Raw genomic sequence first — 19,008 nt, 5'->3', positions numbered from 1 at the left:
TAAACTGTCTCTCAACAATTCATGTTCTCTTTATTTTCACTGCCATGTCCTCAGTTTGGGTCTTTAGCTTTTAAGTAATCTACCCACTATCCCAATCCATCCTTCACAATGATTGTTATTTTTATAAAACCATACCGATCATATTACAATCCTGTTTTGAAATCTTCAGAGCTCAGTGTCTACAGATACTCCCCATCATCTTGCCTGAGCAGGGCTTTTATTTTAAAGCCTTTCGCAACTTAATTTCCCCTCTAACTTTGCAGACTCATCTCCCAAAATGTCTAAACCTATACTCTAAGCTTTGCTTGCCTAGTGGCTATTCTCAAATCTGTCATGTACTTTCATGCTTAATATACTCATGTAGTTCCCTCTGTCTGGAATGACTTCCTTTAGTCTCTAATAACTCCCAATCTTCTCTACCCCCAAAGTGAATTTATTATTTAAGACCCAGCTAAACATATAAAGGTTTCCCCAACACCTGCCTCATTTGCACAGAAATTAATCACCTCTCCTGTGTTCCCAAAGTACTTAGTTTACATCAATAATATTAATACTTACAACAATATACACACATTCATATACACAGGTATCTTTCCCTTCTAAATTTGTAACAGTATCCTATATTCAGCTCTATAAATTCAGCATAAAGCTGGGTACAAATTAGGTATTCAATAAATGATAGTGAAGGAATAAAGGATTACTTTATGTTGCCACTCAGCAGCTTCCTCTTCCTTTTTCTTCTTGGCTTCTTCTAGAAGTGCAATCCTGGCAGTGAATTCAGCAAGTTCTGCTGCCTAAAATAAATAATTACCAATACTAAAAATCAATGTATTTTCAATAATTTATATTAAGTCACCAAAGTTTTACTGTACATACTTGGGTTGTTTTATGCTTTTCTGTGATACTCTTCCATGTTAAAAAAAGGTAGTATTTCTGTAAGATCATAAATATCTTATTCACAGTAGGTCTAATGAGCTAATAATGAGCTAATAAGGAGAAAAAGTGAAAGAATTATTATTCGATTGACAAGAAGTTATTCATGTTTCAGTAGCAGGAACTTGAAAATGTGCAACTCAGAAGCTATTTTTAAACTTTTATCAGTAAAGTATTTGCTAAATCCTACAAAAGAAAAAAAAATGTATTTATATAATGCTTTATAGTTAAAGAGGACTTTTCAAACAATCTCATTTGATTTCCCAATAATCCTATTACGTGGTATTCTTTTTTCAAAGAGAGGGATCTGAGGCTCAGAAAGACCCAAAGACACCTACATAGCAAGGAAATGCCTGAACCAATATTCAAATCCAGGATCTTTAAAGTGACATGACTACCCATTATTTACAAGTCCACTAAACAAACAAAAATCCCAATCAATTATGGTCTGCAGTTTTCTTATAGGAATTAGAATATATTCTCAGTTTATCTAAAGCAAAACATGGCTTATGCAAAGTTTTTGTGAATCAGAATCTTTTGTTAGCAATAGGCTCCATTTATGTTTTATTGTCATTTTTAGGTGTTTTTTTTGTTTGTTTTTAAGGCAGAAATAAAATTTTTAGGTGTATTTCCACCTTTGTTATTTTGTGACTTGTATCTTTGGTTTGCTTTCCAGAGGTATAATATATTTAGTTTTACAAGGTTCACTCCATGGTTTTGTCTACATTTTTCTTTTTCTCTTAGAACTAAGGTTCCTTACTAGCTGTTCCTGAGTCTTCAACTGGTCAGCAGCTTGTTTTGCTATAGCTGCCCTGGCCTCTTCAGCAGCTTGACGCTCCTTTTCAAGCCTTTCTGCTTCTTCTTTTGCTCGTTTTCGTTCCTGGTCCAGTTCTAGAGCTTTTCGAGTCTGTTCTTCTAGTTCTGTCAAATACATGTATGTCACCCCCCACACAATGATTAATTTCAATTATTATTCTCATTATTAAAAGAAGCCAAAATAGTTGCAAGGAATCTAATCTGTATAGTTTCTAAAACTTAGCACATCTACAAACGAATATATACCTCATTTTTAACTTGGCGAAAGCCCAATAATTCTTTTAAAATCTATTTCACAATTTAAAAATGCAATAAAAGAAAATACTTTGTAATTCAAGTTATGTCATAAAATTAGAAGCACATCCTTTTTAAAACAATAAACACTACAAAGCTTTGACCTAAACAATTTGTCATGTTTTAAAAATTTATAACACACTATAAAACTTACCTAAAGTTTTACTCATCTAATTATAAGTAAATCCAAGACATTAAGATTGAAAATAATACTTACGGATTCAAAACAAGAATTTTGATGTGAATTATATGAATTATTGAAAATTCTGAATTATTGGTACATATTCATTCCTCAGGCATGGAGACAATATTTGGAGATGAATGACATGAACTTTAATCACTAAGTGTACCGATCATAAAGTTAATTTTCTCTTTTCTTATTCCAATGTGTTGAATGAAAAAGAAAATATTACTAGCACAAAGCCAAAAATATTTAGTGAGTTAAAAAGTACTAATTTTAAATATTATTCTGACAATTCTTGGTTAATAACAAAAACATTTTGTGACAAAAGACTATAAAAGGCCACCTATTAGGATGCAATATCCTACAAAGAATGAATGACTCTCCATTCTGTACACTTTAGAAAAGAAAAATTGAAAATCCATGTTATGACATTTGTACTGTAATTTACACGCTTCTCTTTACTGTTCTTAATTTTGTTGCTTTTGGTCAGAACTAATTTAAGTAATTGCAGTTAAGACTTGGGAGGTTTTCAGAGGGCTGGGAAGAAAAATGACTTCGGTTAGGCTTTAAATTCTTGACAAAATAATGTAAAAATTCTATGTGGCTATCTGGATATAAAGATGAAATATATATAATGGTGAATGTTACCATAGCTAAATTCTAAGATTATTCATTTTAGACTTTGCCCTCTAAAACTTGGACATCTCTTATGATCGTTCTTTCCATCTGGTTGACTGGTATATAAAATAAAAGTCCACAAAGCACATGGCTTTATCATTCATTCATCTAAACAAGCAAACAAATAATAAAAAAAAACGCTTCATTGCAAATAAAAACAATGCTTCATTTTCTCTCAAAATAAAAATTCTTTCTGTACTATGAGACAAAAAATAAAAATAAGTTTGGGTTAGAAGGTTAAATTTTAAAGTAAATATTCCCCAATATTCATTATTTCCTATTAGTTTTTCTGTAATAGCAATTTAAAAAATGATAGACAAGGCAATAGTTGTTTTGTGATATATTAAGGATTATACAAAAGTCTAAATTTTTTTAAATGCTGTAAATGAATTAAATACTTCAAATCTAACTCTAGTCTCTTCTAGAAAGGAAGGTTTTGAATAGCCATATATTCCATAAATGACTTCTCTTGTTTCTTTCCTCTCCAGTTAATTGAGTTAGAACAAAGACTGGCTAACTATGGCCCACTGACCAAACCCAACCCAATGACTTGTTTTTGTACGTAACAATTTATGTATGAGGGAACATACACCCTCATTCAATGAAGGTACACAATATTCTTATACATTTAGGTATTGTATATGACTGCTTTCATGCTGCAATGGCAGAGTTAATAGCTGCAACACAGACTGTGGGGCCTGCAAAGCCTAAAATATTTACTATCTGGCCCTTTACAGAGAGTTTGTAAGCACATGAATTAGAGTATTTCTATGAAACAAATATCCCTCCAGACCTTGGATCCCGTTAGAACCCACACACAGAAAGAGTCGAAGAGAAAAGCAAATGATATCAATGTTTTACCTATCTGGTTCATAAAAATCTTAAACCTACAATTTTTGAAGTCTGGCATGGCACGTGAGAAAAGGAATCTGGCTTCTTTTAGCATTATCGTTTCTTTAAGGATGAAGGTCAACAGCTGCAAGAATAAATTGCTTCTCTCATTAATAGCATTATATTGATGTAGATGGTTATGATGTTTAATTGGGAGTACACCAGGGAAGTTATCCCAAGTTCAAGCTAATAAAATTTGTGAAAGCTTCTCTTTCTTAATCAGGCATTACTTGATTTTGAGAGGTCTAAGATTTTGCAAGCCAAATAAATGATATCTTATGTTACCCTGAGGGCAAACTTTAGAAGCTATATAACTGCAATAGTATTAGTAAAAGTATTAAAACAAAATATCCCAAAAAGATTATAGATTTTTCTTCCTCTTTCCAGTCTAGGAGAATAGTTTATTAAATTCCACATTTTTTACCCAAGGAAACGAACTAATACTACTGTAAAAACACAAATAAAAATTCCATAATCAAAATTCTTAGAAATCACAGAAGAATGTGATTACAAATTACTCACTGAAAAAGCAATTTTAAAATATCTGTACTACATCTAAGCAATGGAGTATTATGTCACCATAAAAAAAAAGTAAGGAAGAGCTCTATGATTACATATGTAATGGCTTTCAAGATTATATTAATTGAAAACAGCAATGTGTAAAAAGATGTATGTAATATACTGCCTTCTGTGTAAGAAACAGAAACAAGAATAGATTTTTCTGTGCGCATTCTGTATTTGCTTGTTTTGTGTGTGGGGGATGCCAAGGCATCCAAGGCTTGAGAGGCCAAAATCCTGAAGAGGAGTGAATAGAAAAGTTAGCCCTAAAATCTGCATGCTATTTCCCCTCAAGAAGTGCAACTCCTAAAATGTAAACATATGGGGTTAGTAAACAAGCACAAAACAGCTATAAGAGGCCAAGGAGCTGAGCAGAGAGGCCGACACTCTCTTGCAACTGGGGAGTCAAAGGTTGGAGTTCAGAGCCCTCTGAGATAGAAGGGCCCTCGTAAATATGCAGTCTTTCCATGATAGCCCCAAAGGGCTATAGCCTAGCGGTGAGGGAAAACCAGAAAGAGACCAACCTTAACAAAGCCCGAGACCCAGTTCAACACCATCAAGGTGATCTGCACATATTCTTCCTGTCAAAAGAAAATTAAATCCTCTCTAAAGGAAAATAACATTATTCAAAGTCTCTGTAACTTTTCATATACAATGTTAAGCATTCAACCAAAATTACGGGGCATACCAGGAGATGGAACCAAATGCCCCCATCCAAATCCACCCCCCCAAAAAAAGAAAAGCAGACTACGGAATAGGTCCAGAGGCTATCCAGTATAATGGATTATACTGGAGTTGGCAAACAATGTCCTTAAAGTAACTATGATGACTGCCTCTCTAGGAGAGCTGGGAAAAAAGCAAAGTATGAGGAAAGAATCAAAGTCCAGAGGAACACTGACAATCAGTGTAGGAACTGATCTTTAGGCATCATACAAATCCTCCGAAAAGATGCCAAGGGCCACAGTCCCCTTTATAATAAAAAAGTTCAATTTATCAGTCTTTACCCAAGGGTTATTAACTTATTCTCTTTTGCTATCTTCTAGAACCTTCATTTTACCTTTAACATTTAAGGTCCACAATCCAAAGCCCCTCCACAGAGAAATGTCTGCTAAAAATTCAGGAGATCTTAGAGACCCAGATATACTATTAATTTTATTTCAGCAAAACAGTGAGCCACTAGAACCATGCATTGAAACAAAAGCACCCACCCCAAAAAATAACACATAACCACCAAAAAATTAGCAAAAATGTAAATGTGGAGAGCATGGGAAGTTCCTCCTATAATTGAGAATGAAAGGTTTAAGAAAGAACATCTGAAAAGGCCAGACTTGGAGGGTGGGGACCCAGAAGAAAAGCCACATTCAGAAACAGTTATGACATCTTCAACCCACACAAATTTGTGGCAAAGTCATCCCAACAACTGATCTTCCTCTCTTGGACTTTCCAGCTCCAGAACGTCCTCTTCAGAAGCTCTCTGTTCAGAAAAGGATTATGAATAACTAGAGTGGGGCGCTATAGAAGATGGCAGGAAAAGAGATGTGTAGTTTATACCCCCAGCAATACCACAGGAGAAGAGGGCACGTGCTGTAAAACATGCAGAACATCCCAACTGTTGACTCAAACCAAGGAGTCCAGTCTTGGCAGATATTAAACTCTTCTGGAGATTTAGTATGTCCTGTTATAAACTAAATGGCTTCCTATAATACTTTATTCAAGTAATTATTTTCCTTTTTTCAATTTCAGGTTTGTAATTTATAAAAGTATGTAGTGTGTTAACAGTAATTAGTGACATAAAGGGAAATGTAAAATCTAAGTCGTAGGTAAGCCCAAGAGTTGTCTTGTCTTTGAAACATGCTTCCTACTGTGTAATGATTCAATGTATTTTGTTGTACACCTATCAGTTACAAATCTTGCTAGATACAACTGGTAATTGAACAGCGTGGCATTGGCAATAGGATAAATTACGTAAACGGAACAGAACAGAGTCTAGAAACAGACCCATACATATACAGTCTTTTGGATTTGTGACAAAGTTGATGCTGTAGTACAATGGGGAAAGAACAATCTTTGCAATAAAAGAGTCTGTGTCAATTGGAAAGATATATGGAAAAAAAGAAACCTTGATCTTTACAAAAATGTTATATATAAACTGTGGATCTAAATGTGAAAGGTAAAACAAAGTTTCTAGAAGGTAGTACAGAATAACATTCACAACGATAAGGAAAAGAGTTTGATAAATGGAATTAAAATTAAGAACTTCTCTTCATTAAAAGACACCATTGAGGGGCCGGCCCGGTGGCTCAGGTGGTTAGAGCTCCATGCTCCTAACTCCGAAGGCTGCCGGTTCGATTCCCACATGGGCCAGTGGGCTCTCAACCACAAGGTTTGCCAGTTCAATTCCTCGAGTCCTGCAAGGGATGGTGGGCAGCGCCCCCTGCAACTAAGATTGAACATGGCACCTTGAGCTGAGCTGCCTCCCAATGGCTCAGTTGGTTGGAGCGCAGCCTCTCAACCACAAGGTTGCCGGTTCGACTCCCACAAGGGATGGTGGGCAGCACCCCCTGCAACTAAGATTGAACACGGCACCTTGAGCTGAGCTGCTGCTGAGCTCCCAGATGGCTGTTGGTTGGAGCGCATCCTCTCAACCACAAGGTTGCCAGTTCGACTCCCACAAGGGATGGTGGGCTGCGCCCCCTGCAACTAGCTATGGCAACTGGACCTGGAGCTGAGCTGCACCCTCCACAACTAAGACTGAAAGGACAACAACTTGGCTTGGAAAAAAGTCCTGGAAGTACACACTGTTCCCCAATAAGGTCCTATACCCCTTCCCCAATTTAAAAAAAAAAAAAAAAGACACTATTGAGAGAGTAAAAAGGTAAACCATGGAGAGAAGGTTTTTTTACAACACATGTAAAGAACTCCCACAAATCAATCAGAAAAAGAAGAAAATTCAGTATTTTTAAGTGGACAAAAGATGTGGAAAGGCACTTTACAGATCGTTACAAGTACTTGCAAAGGTGCTCACCTTCGTACTGTGCTCATCATCAATGTACTGTAGTCACTGTACTCACTAGGATGACTAAACAAAACAAAAAAGAAACTCTGACAATAACAAGTGGTGGGAGTAATGGTGAAGATACAGAGCAAACGAACTTTCATTCACTATTGGTAGGAATGAAAACTGACACAATCACTTTGGGAAAATGGCGGCACTATCTACTATAGCTGAGTATAGCTGTTATCTAGCAATCCCACTCCTAGGGTATACTTCCCCAAAATTAAAACATGTGCTATGGGGGTGGACGGATGGCTCAGTTGGTTAGAGCGCGAGCTCTGGGCAGCGGGGCTGCCAGTTCAAGTGCCACATGGGCCAGAGAGTTGCGCCCTCTGCAACTAGAATGAGGTCAATGAGCTGCCGCTGAAGTCCCAGGTGGCCACATGGCTCAGTTGGTTGGAGCATGTCCTCAGTTGCCCGTTGGACTCCCGCAAGGGATGGTGGGCTGCACCCCCTGCAACTAACAACGGCAACTGGACCTGGAGCTGAGCTGTGCCCTCCACAACTAGATTGAAGGACAATGACTTGACTTGGAGCTGATGGGTCCTGGAGAAACACACTGTTCCCCAATAAAATTTAAAAAAAACAAAAAACAAAAAACAGGCAAGACTAATCTTAGGCGTGACACCAAAAACACAAGCAACAAAAGAAAAAAATAAACTGGACTCCATCCAAATTTAATAGCACTGGGCTTCAAAGAACAGCATCAACACAGTGAAAAGACAACCATGGCATGGGATAAAATATTTGTAAATCATGTATCTGATATCTGATCAGGGACTTGTATCTGCATATATAAAACACTCTTAAGCCTCAACATCAAAAAGACAAATAATTGAAAAATGGGCAGAAAATTTGAAAATAAGTTTTTCCAAAGAAGACATATAAATGGCCAATAAGCATATGGAAAGATGTTGAATATCATTAACCAGTATACAAATCAAAACCACTTCACACCCAATAGAATAACTATTATATAATCCAAAACACAATCATTACCAAGTATTTGTGAGGATGTGGAGAAATCATACATTGCTGGTGGGAATGTAAAATGGTACAGTGGCTTTAGAAACCAGTTTGGCAATTCCTCAAAAAGTTAAACGTAGAGTTACCATGTAACCCAGCAATACCATTCCCTGGTTTATACCCAAAAGAAATGGCCATATGAATGAATGCGTACAATTACTAGTACACATACCAGTACATTCACAATAGACAAACAGTGGAAACAACCCAAATGTCATCAAACACTGATGAATAAGAAAAATTTAAATCCATAGCATATTACTCAGCAACAAAAAAGAACGCCGTGCTTAGTCTGCTACAACATGGATGAACCCTGAAAGAATGCTCAGTTCAGCGAAAAAACAATCACAAAAGATCACATTTTGCATGATTCCATTAATATGAAATGTCTAGAACAAGCGAGTCTATGGAGGTAGAAAGTAGATTAGTAGTGGCCTAGGGCTGGAGGAGAGAGGATTGGGAAGAAATGGGAGTAACTACTGAAGGGTATGGGATTTCTTTTTGGGGTGATGAAATTGTTCTACAATTGTGCTGGTTACACAATTCTAAGAATATACTAAAAACCATTAAATTGAACACTTTAAATGGTTGTGTGGTGCATGAACTGTATCTCAACAAAGATACTAGAAAAAAAAATAGGTAAGACTAAACTCTATGATGATATAAATCAGAATAACATAAGACACATTTGGGGTGAAAACATGACTGGAAAGGGATACAGGGAGGTTCCCTGAGTACAGGGAATGTTCTGTTGCTTGTTTTGGGTAGTCACAGAAATAAATTTGCTTTGTAAAAATTCATAGAGCCTTACACCTGAAAGGTATGCACGTTACTAGACCTATGCTATAATTCAATGAAAAACAATTTTTTTTAACCTATCTATAAATTTGAAAAAAATCTCAGAAAACGAAGTCAGAGATTTTAGCAATTAGGAATGGAAGGAAACTGAGAAGTTAAAATGACTTGCTGATGGTCATATTCTAATCTAATGACAGAATTAGAGCCTGGCTCCTGTTTGTAAACAACGTATACCTAAAATGGACAACCCCCTCCTACTCACAACTACCGTTACTACTTTCATCACATCAGCATGCTTACTTCCCTCACTGCACTTAAAACTACATAGTAAAATGATTTTTATTATCTGTTAAGAACAATGTCTAGTACACACTAGGTACTTAATAAGTATCCAGAATGAAATCACTATACCCCAACTATTTCTAGTGGTTTGTCTTTTTGAAGGTGGGAATCCATTTTGTTACTTGTTATAACAGTGACAGAATGCACGTCTGGCTGTATTATATCTCAAATATAGTCATTAATAGACCTTATAGTGGTTAAAAAATGATAAATAATTTAACAATGATGAATTAGAGAAATGTAAAATGGCAGAATGGTTCTCTTTGATGTGACATTTTAAATAATTACCTCAATAATTTATTTTTTAGAAATGACAATAAGGAAGTATAGAAAAGTTTCTTCTCAAATGAAAAAATATGTTTATTTACTAAATATTATGACTTAGATATAGTCAGAGTTACTGCATTTGAATAAGAATTTAGCATAAATTACAAGACAATTATGCAGTTAGGACAGCCTGGGAAAGCTTTATTGTTAGGGGGAAAAAAACAAAACACAAATTAGATGTCCTTTGTTTGCCTTAAGATGACTGATTTTAAATTGTCTTGATAGGGATGTTGTATATTCTTTTTTGTGTTCTATCTTCCTTCTATCCTTTAGCGCTTCTTTACTTGAGTAGCTTCCTGTGTGTAAATCACTAATATTTTTATTATACATCCTAAATTAATGACTCAAAATTTAGTAAGTAGCTATTCTCTCAGAAAAGGTATTACGTAAATGAAAAAGTGCTATCATTCAATCTTTTCTTTAAAATCAGACCACGATCATAAATTCTTTAAGCTTTTTTTAAAACATACTTTAGTACATTTCAGGGTTGTTGTTTTTCCCCACATTCTTCCACTAAAACTATTGCTTATACTATTCACATCGCACTTAGTACACAGTCTCACCTTATTAATATTTTTATGTATATATCTTATTTCTGCCAACCACACAGACATCACTCTCATGCATGCTATGTATTTGTATACCTAAAATGCAGCACAAAATAGGCACTTCATGAATGTCTGTTTTAATTAATGAAAGGCAACTAGAGTGGTAGAAAGAGCATCAAGCTGGAAGTCAGGAAACAAGTTCTGTCTGCCCTTACGTTGTGGCCTGTGAACAAGTCTCTGCTACCTCTGCGTTTTGAACTAAATAGTTTCTAAGTCTTTTCTAGCTCTGAGAAGTGAGGCTTCTAATGAATCCAACAGATTAAAATTCAGTTTATTTTCTATTTCTGCCCTTGAAATACTATTTCCAATCCTCTTGGAATTGGAATGATCAACCAGTTTATGGATTTATAGCAATTTCTGTGACATCCTCCTCTAGCTACTCATTTGCAAATTATTCTACCCACTGCTCAAGAGCATCGCCCCACCACAGCAAGCTGGTATAAGGAATAAAAATAAACCTTAAGTAAGGCTATTATTTAATAAACTTTAAAGAGAATAACAACCTTATTCTATTTCCAACAGAACTCATGGCTGGTTCTAGTATTTGTCAGGAAAGCAGTTATTAGTTCTAGTTTTATAAATAGTGTAGATTTTATTGTAACCCCGAGATCCTGTTGCTTAGGAAGGAGGAAAACATCTTCTTTTGCTCAATACCTTTTTTCTCCCCATTATTGTTTGAAAGTAGTATACCCTAGAGTTACTTAATATAAACCACACTCTCTAAATCCAATGTATCCTTTCCATACACTACAACATTTTCATACTGCCTAAGAATTAGGTTCTTCACAACACTTCTAGGTGTTGTGTATTTTTTAACACACTGAAATCAAATTTAGAGACTGAGTTCCAAAACAGTTTACATAGTCAGAATAGCATAAAATGCCTTAGACTACTTAGATGCTTTGAAGTACTTAACTATTCATAAAGCACTGCATAAATATTTTTGTTTAATGCATTTTCAACACAAAGTATTAAAAATATGTTTTTGTTTATGGAACCCTAAACAAGAGGAAGAAAGTAATATATTTAATCACTTACAATACATAAGAGTACACATGAAAACATGTAGTAAATGAAAGAAAGAATACATGAACGTTGCATAGTTGAATGTGCCTTAGTTAAACATGGTTATGATGTGATTCAACTAAGTTTAACTTGGTTAATTAAATTAATTATTCTCTATATGACAAACGAGATTTAATAGTAGTAAGGAAACACTACTATCTGACAACAGAGCAAAAATTTTGAATCCAGTGTTAAAAAGAAACTTTTACCTTTCTGGGCTTTCAATGTCTGTTCTTCAATTTGCCTTAGACGTTCCATTAGCTCTTCCTTTTCACGTTCTATTCTTTCCTTTTCCTTTTCTGCTATTTCTCTTTTCTTCTTTTCATTCTCTAATTGCGCCCTTAAAAGGAATTTCAATTGCTTTGTTAGAAATTAATAACTAGAAATATTCACACAAAGCCAAAGTACTGTGAATCAACTGAGAAAAAACTACAGCATAAATATGTCAACAATTCATTATATTCAGCTGTGTTCAAAAATAAAAATCACAGTTAAAAATATAGGACTACCCTGTTATATACACACATACGGGATTACAATATGTTTCTTATTGTGGAGTCACAACAAATACAGTCAATGACTATTTTTAAAAAATATTAAAAAGTCATTTTAGGAAGCTACTCAAAGGACAAATTTTCAAAACTGCTAGGAAAGTAAAACTGTCAAATACATCTCTTGTGTGCAAAGCAGACTTCTTAATGCAGACTAGTGTGAAGGACAAAAATTAATTTTATCACTTGCATACTCAATGAACTTTGACAATAAATTATAGGTCAGCACAAAAGGATTTAACTTTTGGAGTTGCCATACCCAAGAAAATAATTTCTGTAGATTAGCAGGAACCCTCCATTGGGGGAAATAACAAAACCTTGAAGGGAGTGCACAAGGCTGTTTTATTTAAAATGGTAAAATAATCTGGGAGGGCAACAATTTTCAATCATTAACAATAAACACAAATTTAATTTCTAAGGTAGTGCAAATTTACGCTTAGATACAAGATGGCAAATCAGTTTTATCTCTTGACAATTCCATTAGAATGACAGTAGGTATCTAATGCTATTTTAAAAGATCACCATGAGAGCTTGGTGGGAAAGACTGCCTCCATCACTTAGCTGTACTGCCACGGCCTGAGACTGTTTCTTTTAAATATAGCCAAATTCACTCATCAAACACCTACCAAGAGCCTACCATGGGTCTGACTCTATACTGAGGGCCAGAAATACAAAGATAAATAAGAGATAGGATACTATGTTGATTATCAGATAATATCAATTTAATAAGTTTAATCAATATTAAACATTCCCACTACATTAATGGGAATAACTTTCTAGTTAAGAAATTTATTATATTTTCATCTCTGAAACTTACATGAATACATTTTGTTCCCCCAAAAAACATCACTGCTATTGGTGCCAATTCTGAATGTCAGGCACAAAACCATGTAGTTTCTCAACTTCCAGTCTCTGATAAACTTATCAGCAAAGTTTTGCCAATTTTTTTTCCTTATTCTCTAAAAACCAAGTTTAAAAATTCTTGCAGCTCCTAGATACCTATCTGCCCCCAACATAGAAACAGAATAAAGCTTTGGGGCAAACAGAGTTGTGGGAAGTCAGCAAGAAGTAAGACAGGTAACTGACGGTGACCTCCTAGTGCACTAAACTAAAACATGAAATGTAAGGGTCACCAGACCTCCCCAATGGCTTTAATGAATCCTTGCAGTATTTAAGATTCTAGGGCTTGGAGTTCATTCATTTGAGGGGAGCTCCACCTCTGTTCTGAAGTCCCATTACAAGGTACTTTCTCAGCATCCAGGGGGAAGAGTCAACAACTAGCCCCCCACTCTCCCAACTTGGTCTCACTCACAGCACATTCACCTCTTTCTTCTTATCCTACTTAAATCTATAGAGAATATACAAGTATATTCAGGCAAAGAGATTTAAGGACTTGGAAGCCCTCACCCCTCTAGAAGACATGAGTGAAAGAGGCTTAAAGGAATGTGTGAGTTTCCCAAGTTCCTTGAGCAAAAGAAGGGCCTGGTGCCCCCCCCCCCCCCCCCAAGGCTGCTTGCCCTTTCTGTATATTCTTTAGAAAGCTGAAAACACAGGCTGTCCCTGAAAGCAAAGGCACAGTACTTTTCAAGTAATTGCTAATATGGCCAACCGCTACTCTTTTTTCATGTCAGGCTGCCTGCCGCCCTAGGATGTTGATTAGTCTCCCAGCCTTTGCTGAATCACATCCAGTGATGCCATAGTCCCCAAAGACAGGTATCTTCCTCCCTTCCTCTCCGAGGCCCTAACATTCACACCACTAATCAGATCCCAAGACCTAAGGCCCACAGTAATATTCCATGAAGGCAGAACTTTGCAGGCCCAGCTCTGGCACATATATGGCCCCTTTTGGAGATGTATGCTGATTTTATTTAGTTTGTCCCTATTGATGTTTTGTTCTTCCTCAAGGATGGAGGTAAGGAGATATGCAAACAGAAAAAAAGACTGAATGAAGTTATGTAACCTGGCCACAAGCAAGTTGGCGGGAAAAAATTTAGTCTTCGTAGTGAAAAATGGAATAAATATACAGCAGGTATTTAACTTGATTATAGTATTTTAAACATTTTACAAAGTTTACTCTGCTACACTCTGATGAAGCTTGTGTCTCACATCCTATAAGAATTCTCCCGACTACAGCCATCACCAACTAACACTCCATTCAATTAATACAAATGCCTTTGGCTCTCCCCATCCTCAGTGAGACCATTTTTGCAGACATGTCTTGTCTCCCTTATGAAACTGGAAGAACTTAATTCTCCCCTAAGCACTGTTCAATTGGGAGGACTAACCTGCTATTCACTGGCCCCTAGGAAAGCTGTGCATATTCTTAACTCTATACTTTTGCTTATGGTGGCTTCGTCTTCTAAGTCTCAAGCCTATTTCTAACTTTCAAGCCTTAGTAAAGTCCCATTTCCCCATGAAGCCTTTTGTGTAATGATTACTCTAAACCAGGGGTGTCCAAACTGCGGCCCGCGGGCCAACTGCAGCCCGCAATCCGTTTTTTATTGGAATGCAGCAAATTCCAAAAATATATTTAGTTTACTTAAATAAACCAGGTGAGGCAATACGTACTTCACCTCGAGTGAGTAGCCCGGCTGTTTGTGTATTTTACCTCGTATGGCCCTTAGTGAAAAACGTTGAAAAAAGTTTGGACACCCCTGCTCTAAACCATAGATGTAAATATTTTTATTTCGAGTTTGGGTTTGGAAACACTCATTTGACCAAGTTGTTCTATTTCAAAAACATAAATAACATATTAATAAACTATCAATTCTCTGTACCAACCTTCAAAAAATAAAATATTTTAGAATACCTTCTTTCTAAAGACTATCAGAGGGGCCCAATCACATTTTTCTGAAGTGAAGATTAAAAACTAACTTATTTTCAACTTCTACTCAAACTACGTATTAATAATATTAAGAATTGTAATAGCTACTATTTATTAAGTACCAGGTACACTGCTAAATGTTTGCATGCCACTGTCATTACATGTCACAAAAACACTTGAAAGTAGGACTATTATTTTCACATTAAAGGTTAAGAGGACATTGGCTCAGAAATTTTGCTCAACAAGTGTTAAAAGAGGATTCAACCCAGATTGACCTAGTTCCAAAGCCTGTATTCTTTGTCTGACAGCAGCTGTGCCAGGCAGCTAGCCATAACATAGAATATCCCATTGCTAACCTATAACTGGCACGTGGATATCTGACAATAAATTGTAAATTTGAGGCTCTCAGTTTTTAAATTTGGTAACAATTTTAGCCATACAAAGAATGTTCAGAATTACAGAATGAATCATCCTTCAATTTGGATGTAAATAACTTCAGAGCACAGACTATAGAGATCAACAATCCACGCTATATGACATCATTTTCACTGAGAAAAACCCAGTTATGAGAGTTATGGGTAAAGAATATAGTTTGGAAAGAGGCTTCCTTGCTGCCCCTTCTCAACTACTGTCCTTGCCCCAGAGAGTGCAGCAGCACGGGCAGCGTACCTCTGAGCATTCCCCCAAGAATGTCTGCTGGCTATTTTGCCAATGGGCTTGACCAAAATTGATCCCACATACACAGTTGTCATTTCTCTCTCTCTGACCTGTAAAGCAGGGAATAAATGAAGACCTGGCATGCCATTTCTGAAAGACATGCCAAATCCCTATGTGGCTAGACTAATATAAAACATCCTCGTCATTCAAATGAATTAAAAGTTATGAATTCCTACTGTGTACAAGGGAATCAATAATGCTTGCTAACGAAAGGCAGTCAAGTTTATCCAAGACAGGAACTAGAGTTGTTATTGTGTCAAAAAAGAAACCTAGTCTTCCACTTTCATTTAGGCCTTAGTGTAACTAAAAAGTAGCACCATCACCAAATGGTGCTTATAATCATACTACATATACCAGAAGCCATAGAACACTCTTCCCTGTGTATGAGAAATAACGGACAAGTAAATGAACATATTTAAGGTAAGAATATAAATAACATATCAACATTAAAGACAAGCAGAACAGTTAGGACATATTATGGAGTGATCATTATGAGATAATATAGTTTGCCCTCTGTATCCACCAGTTCCTCATTTCTGGATTCAACTAACTATGAATCAAACATATTTGAAAAAAATGTTATGTTGTTGCTGACGTGTACTTTATAGTCAAGCCTACAATGGTCCTATCTGTACTGAACCTGTACAGACTTTGTTATTATTCCCTAAACAATACAGTATAACAACGACTTATAGAGCATTTATGAGGTGATCAAACAATACAGTGAATGCTTAAATTTTAAAAGATGTATTACAGTAAAAGACACATTTCCATTAATCCCCCTCAAAATACTCCCAATCGTTTCAAACACATTTATCTCATCGTTCTTGCCACTTTCTGAAGCAGTCCTAGAAGTCGCCTTTCATGAGTGTCTTCTGTTGCGTTATTGTGGCTGCCTTGATGTCCTGACTTGATTCAAAACGTTTTCCTATCATGGCCATTCTGACTTTGGGGAAGAGCCAAAAGTCACACGGTGCCAGATCCGGTGAACAAGGTGGATGAGGACACACCATAATGTTTGTATTTGACAGAAATCGCAGTACCAGAAGCGATGTGTCACATGGAGCCTTTCAGTTTTGATCACAAAACATGGTGAATGCTGCGGCCGAGTGCCATACAACGGAAAGGCAGGATCTTCTATATGGGAAGCAGTGCATCGAACCTTAGTGTGTGACAAGTTTCAACTTGTTCAATGCAGTCAGTCGGGTGTGAACTACGGTTGAGAGGTGTGTTTTAAAGCGTGCTATAAATCATCTTAGATCATGACAATGCTCTGTGTCACATCGCTTCGGGTATATGGCAATTTCTGTCAAAAACATTACAGGGGCAGACGGGTGGCTCTGTTGGTTAGAGCCCAAGCTCTGGGCAACAGGGCTGCCAGTTCGATTCCCACATGGGCCAGCAAGCTGTGCCCCAACCACAAGGTTGCCAGTTCGACTCCCGCAAGAGATGGTGGGCTGCGTCCCCTGCAACTAAGACTGAACACAGCACCTTGAGCTGAGCTGCCGCCAAGTTCCCGGATGGCCCAGTTGGTTGGAGCGCGGGCTCTCAACCACAAGGCTGCCGGTTCGACTCCCACAGGGGATGGTGGGCTGCGCCCCCTGCAACTAACAACGGCGATTGGACCTGGAGCTGACCTGTGCCCTCCACGACTAAGACTGAAAGAACAACCTGACTTGGATAGAGCTGATGAGTTCTGGGAAAAACACACTACTGTTCCCCAAAACAAATAAAAGTCCTGGAAATACACACTGTTCCCCAATAAAGTCCTGTTCCCTTTCCCCAATAAAATCTTAAAAAAAAAAATCTATTACAGTGTGTCCTCATCCACATTATTCACTGGATCTGGCACCGTGTGACTTCTGGTTCTTCCCCAAAGTCAAAATGATTCAGGACATCGAGGCAGCCACGACAGAGCAGCTAAAGACACTCATGAAAGAGGACTTCCAGAACTGCTTCAGAAAGTGGCAAGAACAATGGGATAAGTGTGTTTGAAGCGAGGGGGAGTATTTTGAAGGAGATTAATGGCATTTTGTCTTTTACCATAATGTTTTTAATTTAAACATTCACCGTATTGTTTGATCACACCTTGCAACTCATAATAGGAGATCTTAGAGACTGGATGGAATGGGATGGGATAGGGAGGGGAGGATAGGAGATGGGGTGGGAAGGAAAGGAGAGGAAAGAGCAGAGAAGGAAAGGGAAGGGAGAATGAAAATAAGGATCACGGAGGGAAGTAGGGAGGGAGGGATAGACAGAAAGTTTTGTCCTCAAGAACGGTAGAGGGAAAGGCTATGATGGATAAGAATATATAAAAGTAAAGCCCAATAAAAAACTACTTTAAAAGCATGTAAGACTAGAACCACAATGTAATCCTCAGCCACATCAGAGTAGTAAAAACTGTCAGAGCCCAGCTGAAGTAACAATCCAACTCAGTATCTCTAATGGTGGGTCAGGAATTACTGTCAAGTTTCATGCCTACATAAAAAACGTTTTGTGAACTTCTTTAAGGAAGACAAGTTGAGGGAAGCAATATGAATTAATAAAATATCTGAATTACATATAACATTTAAGAAAAAAGTTACATCATTAAATACAAACACTAAAAGTATAGGTAGCAAAAGGCCTATTTAATTATTAAATTCAAATCATGTAATTTTCAACATGTAATTTCCAATATGCTCGAAATACATAAATTTATGTTTATGGCTCCTATTAATCTACAAAGATTTCCTCAATAAAGGTTAACTTAGTTTGGTGTCTAAATGTTTTCAAATAAAGGATAAAGTATACATTAATGTAGAATCAGATTTGGAAATTTTGTTGCTAGACCCAGTAATCTGCTTCCAGGGTGGACAAGGATTTTGTTCAATATCTTTCCATTTCAAAAACTCTCAATTTAATATATTTAACAGCATTTTTTTTTTTCTTTTCTCAAAAGTCTAAGTGAACCATGGTTAAAAGATCAGTGTTGGTGGCAGGGAGTACTGGTTTTGCTGTACCCTATACAGTGACTTTTCACTTGAGTTCTACAATGTCAATGATATTGTTTCAATGAAAAACATTCAGCACATTCTTACCCTGAAAAATTAAGAAATATAAGTCACAAGAAAAACAAACATGAAAATTTCAAACTACTATATCCAAACCAATGTCTGTCAGTGAGAAGCAAGCATACACACACACACAAAAAGCACGTCTATGAAATCATGAAAAGCTATTTTCTCAAAAATATCTGTCAAAGATTTCTAACTTGAAAATTATACATACTCATTTTAAAAGAGCATGGTGACAATACTGTCATTCAATTTTTAATACAATGAAAATAATGTAAAAATGTA

The 19,008-nt window shown here is 36.5% G+C and overlaps 1 protein-coding gene across 2 annotated transcripts in view; it reads right to left on the bottom strand.

Moving 5' to 3' along the window:
* Window positions 1–19,008, bottom strand: part of RDX (radixin) — an 84,688-nt gene that overhangs the window by 27,482 nt on the left and 38,198 nt on the right. For both annotated transcript variants that reach the window (XM_019715274.2, XM_019715276.2), the window contains exons 10-12: window positions 11,785–11,915; window positions 1,694–1,854; window positions 702–794 (exon numbers count right to left, since the gene is read on the bottom strand). In XM_019715274.2, coding sequence (XP_019570833.1) covers window positions 702–794; window positions 1,694–1,854; window positions 11,785–11,915 — 385 coding nt within the window. The remainder of the gene's footprint in view (window positions 1–701; window positions 795–1,693; window positions 1,855–11,784; window positions 11,916–19,008) is intronic.

The sequence above is a fragment of the Rhinolophus sinicus genome, linkage group LG06 (assembly GCF_036562045.2).
Source record: "Rhinolophus sinicus isolate RSC01 linkage group LG06, ASM3656204v1, whole genome shotgun sequence".
Taxonomy (NCBI): domain Eukaryota; kingdom Metazoa; phylum Chordata; class Mammalia; order Chiroptera; family Rhinolophidae; genus Rhinolophus; species Rhinolophus sinicus.
This window is presented reverse-complemented; position numbering and strand designations above follow the sequence as displayed.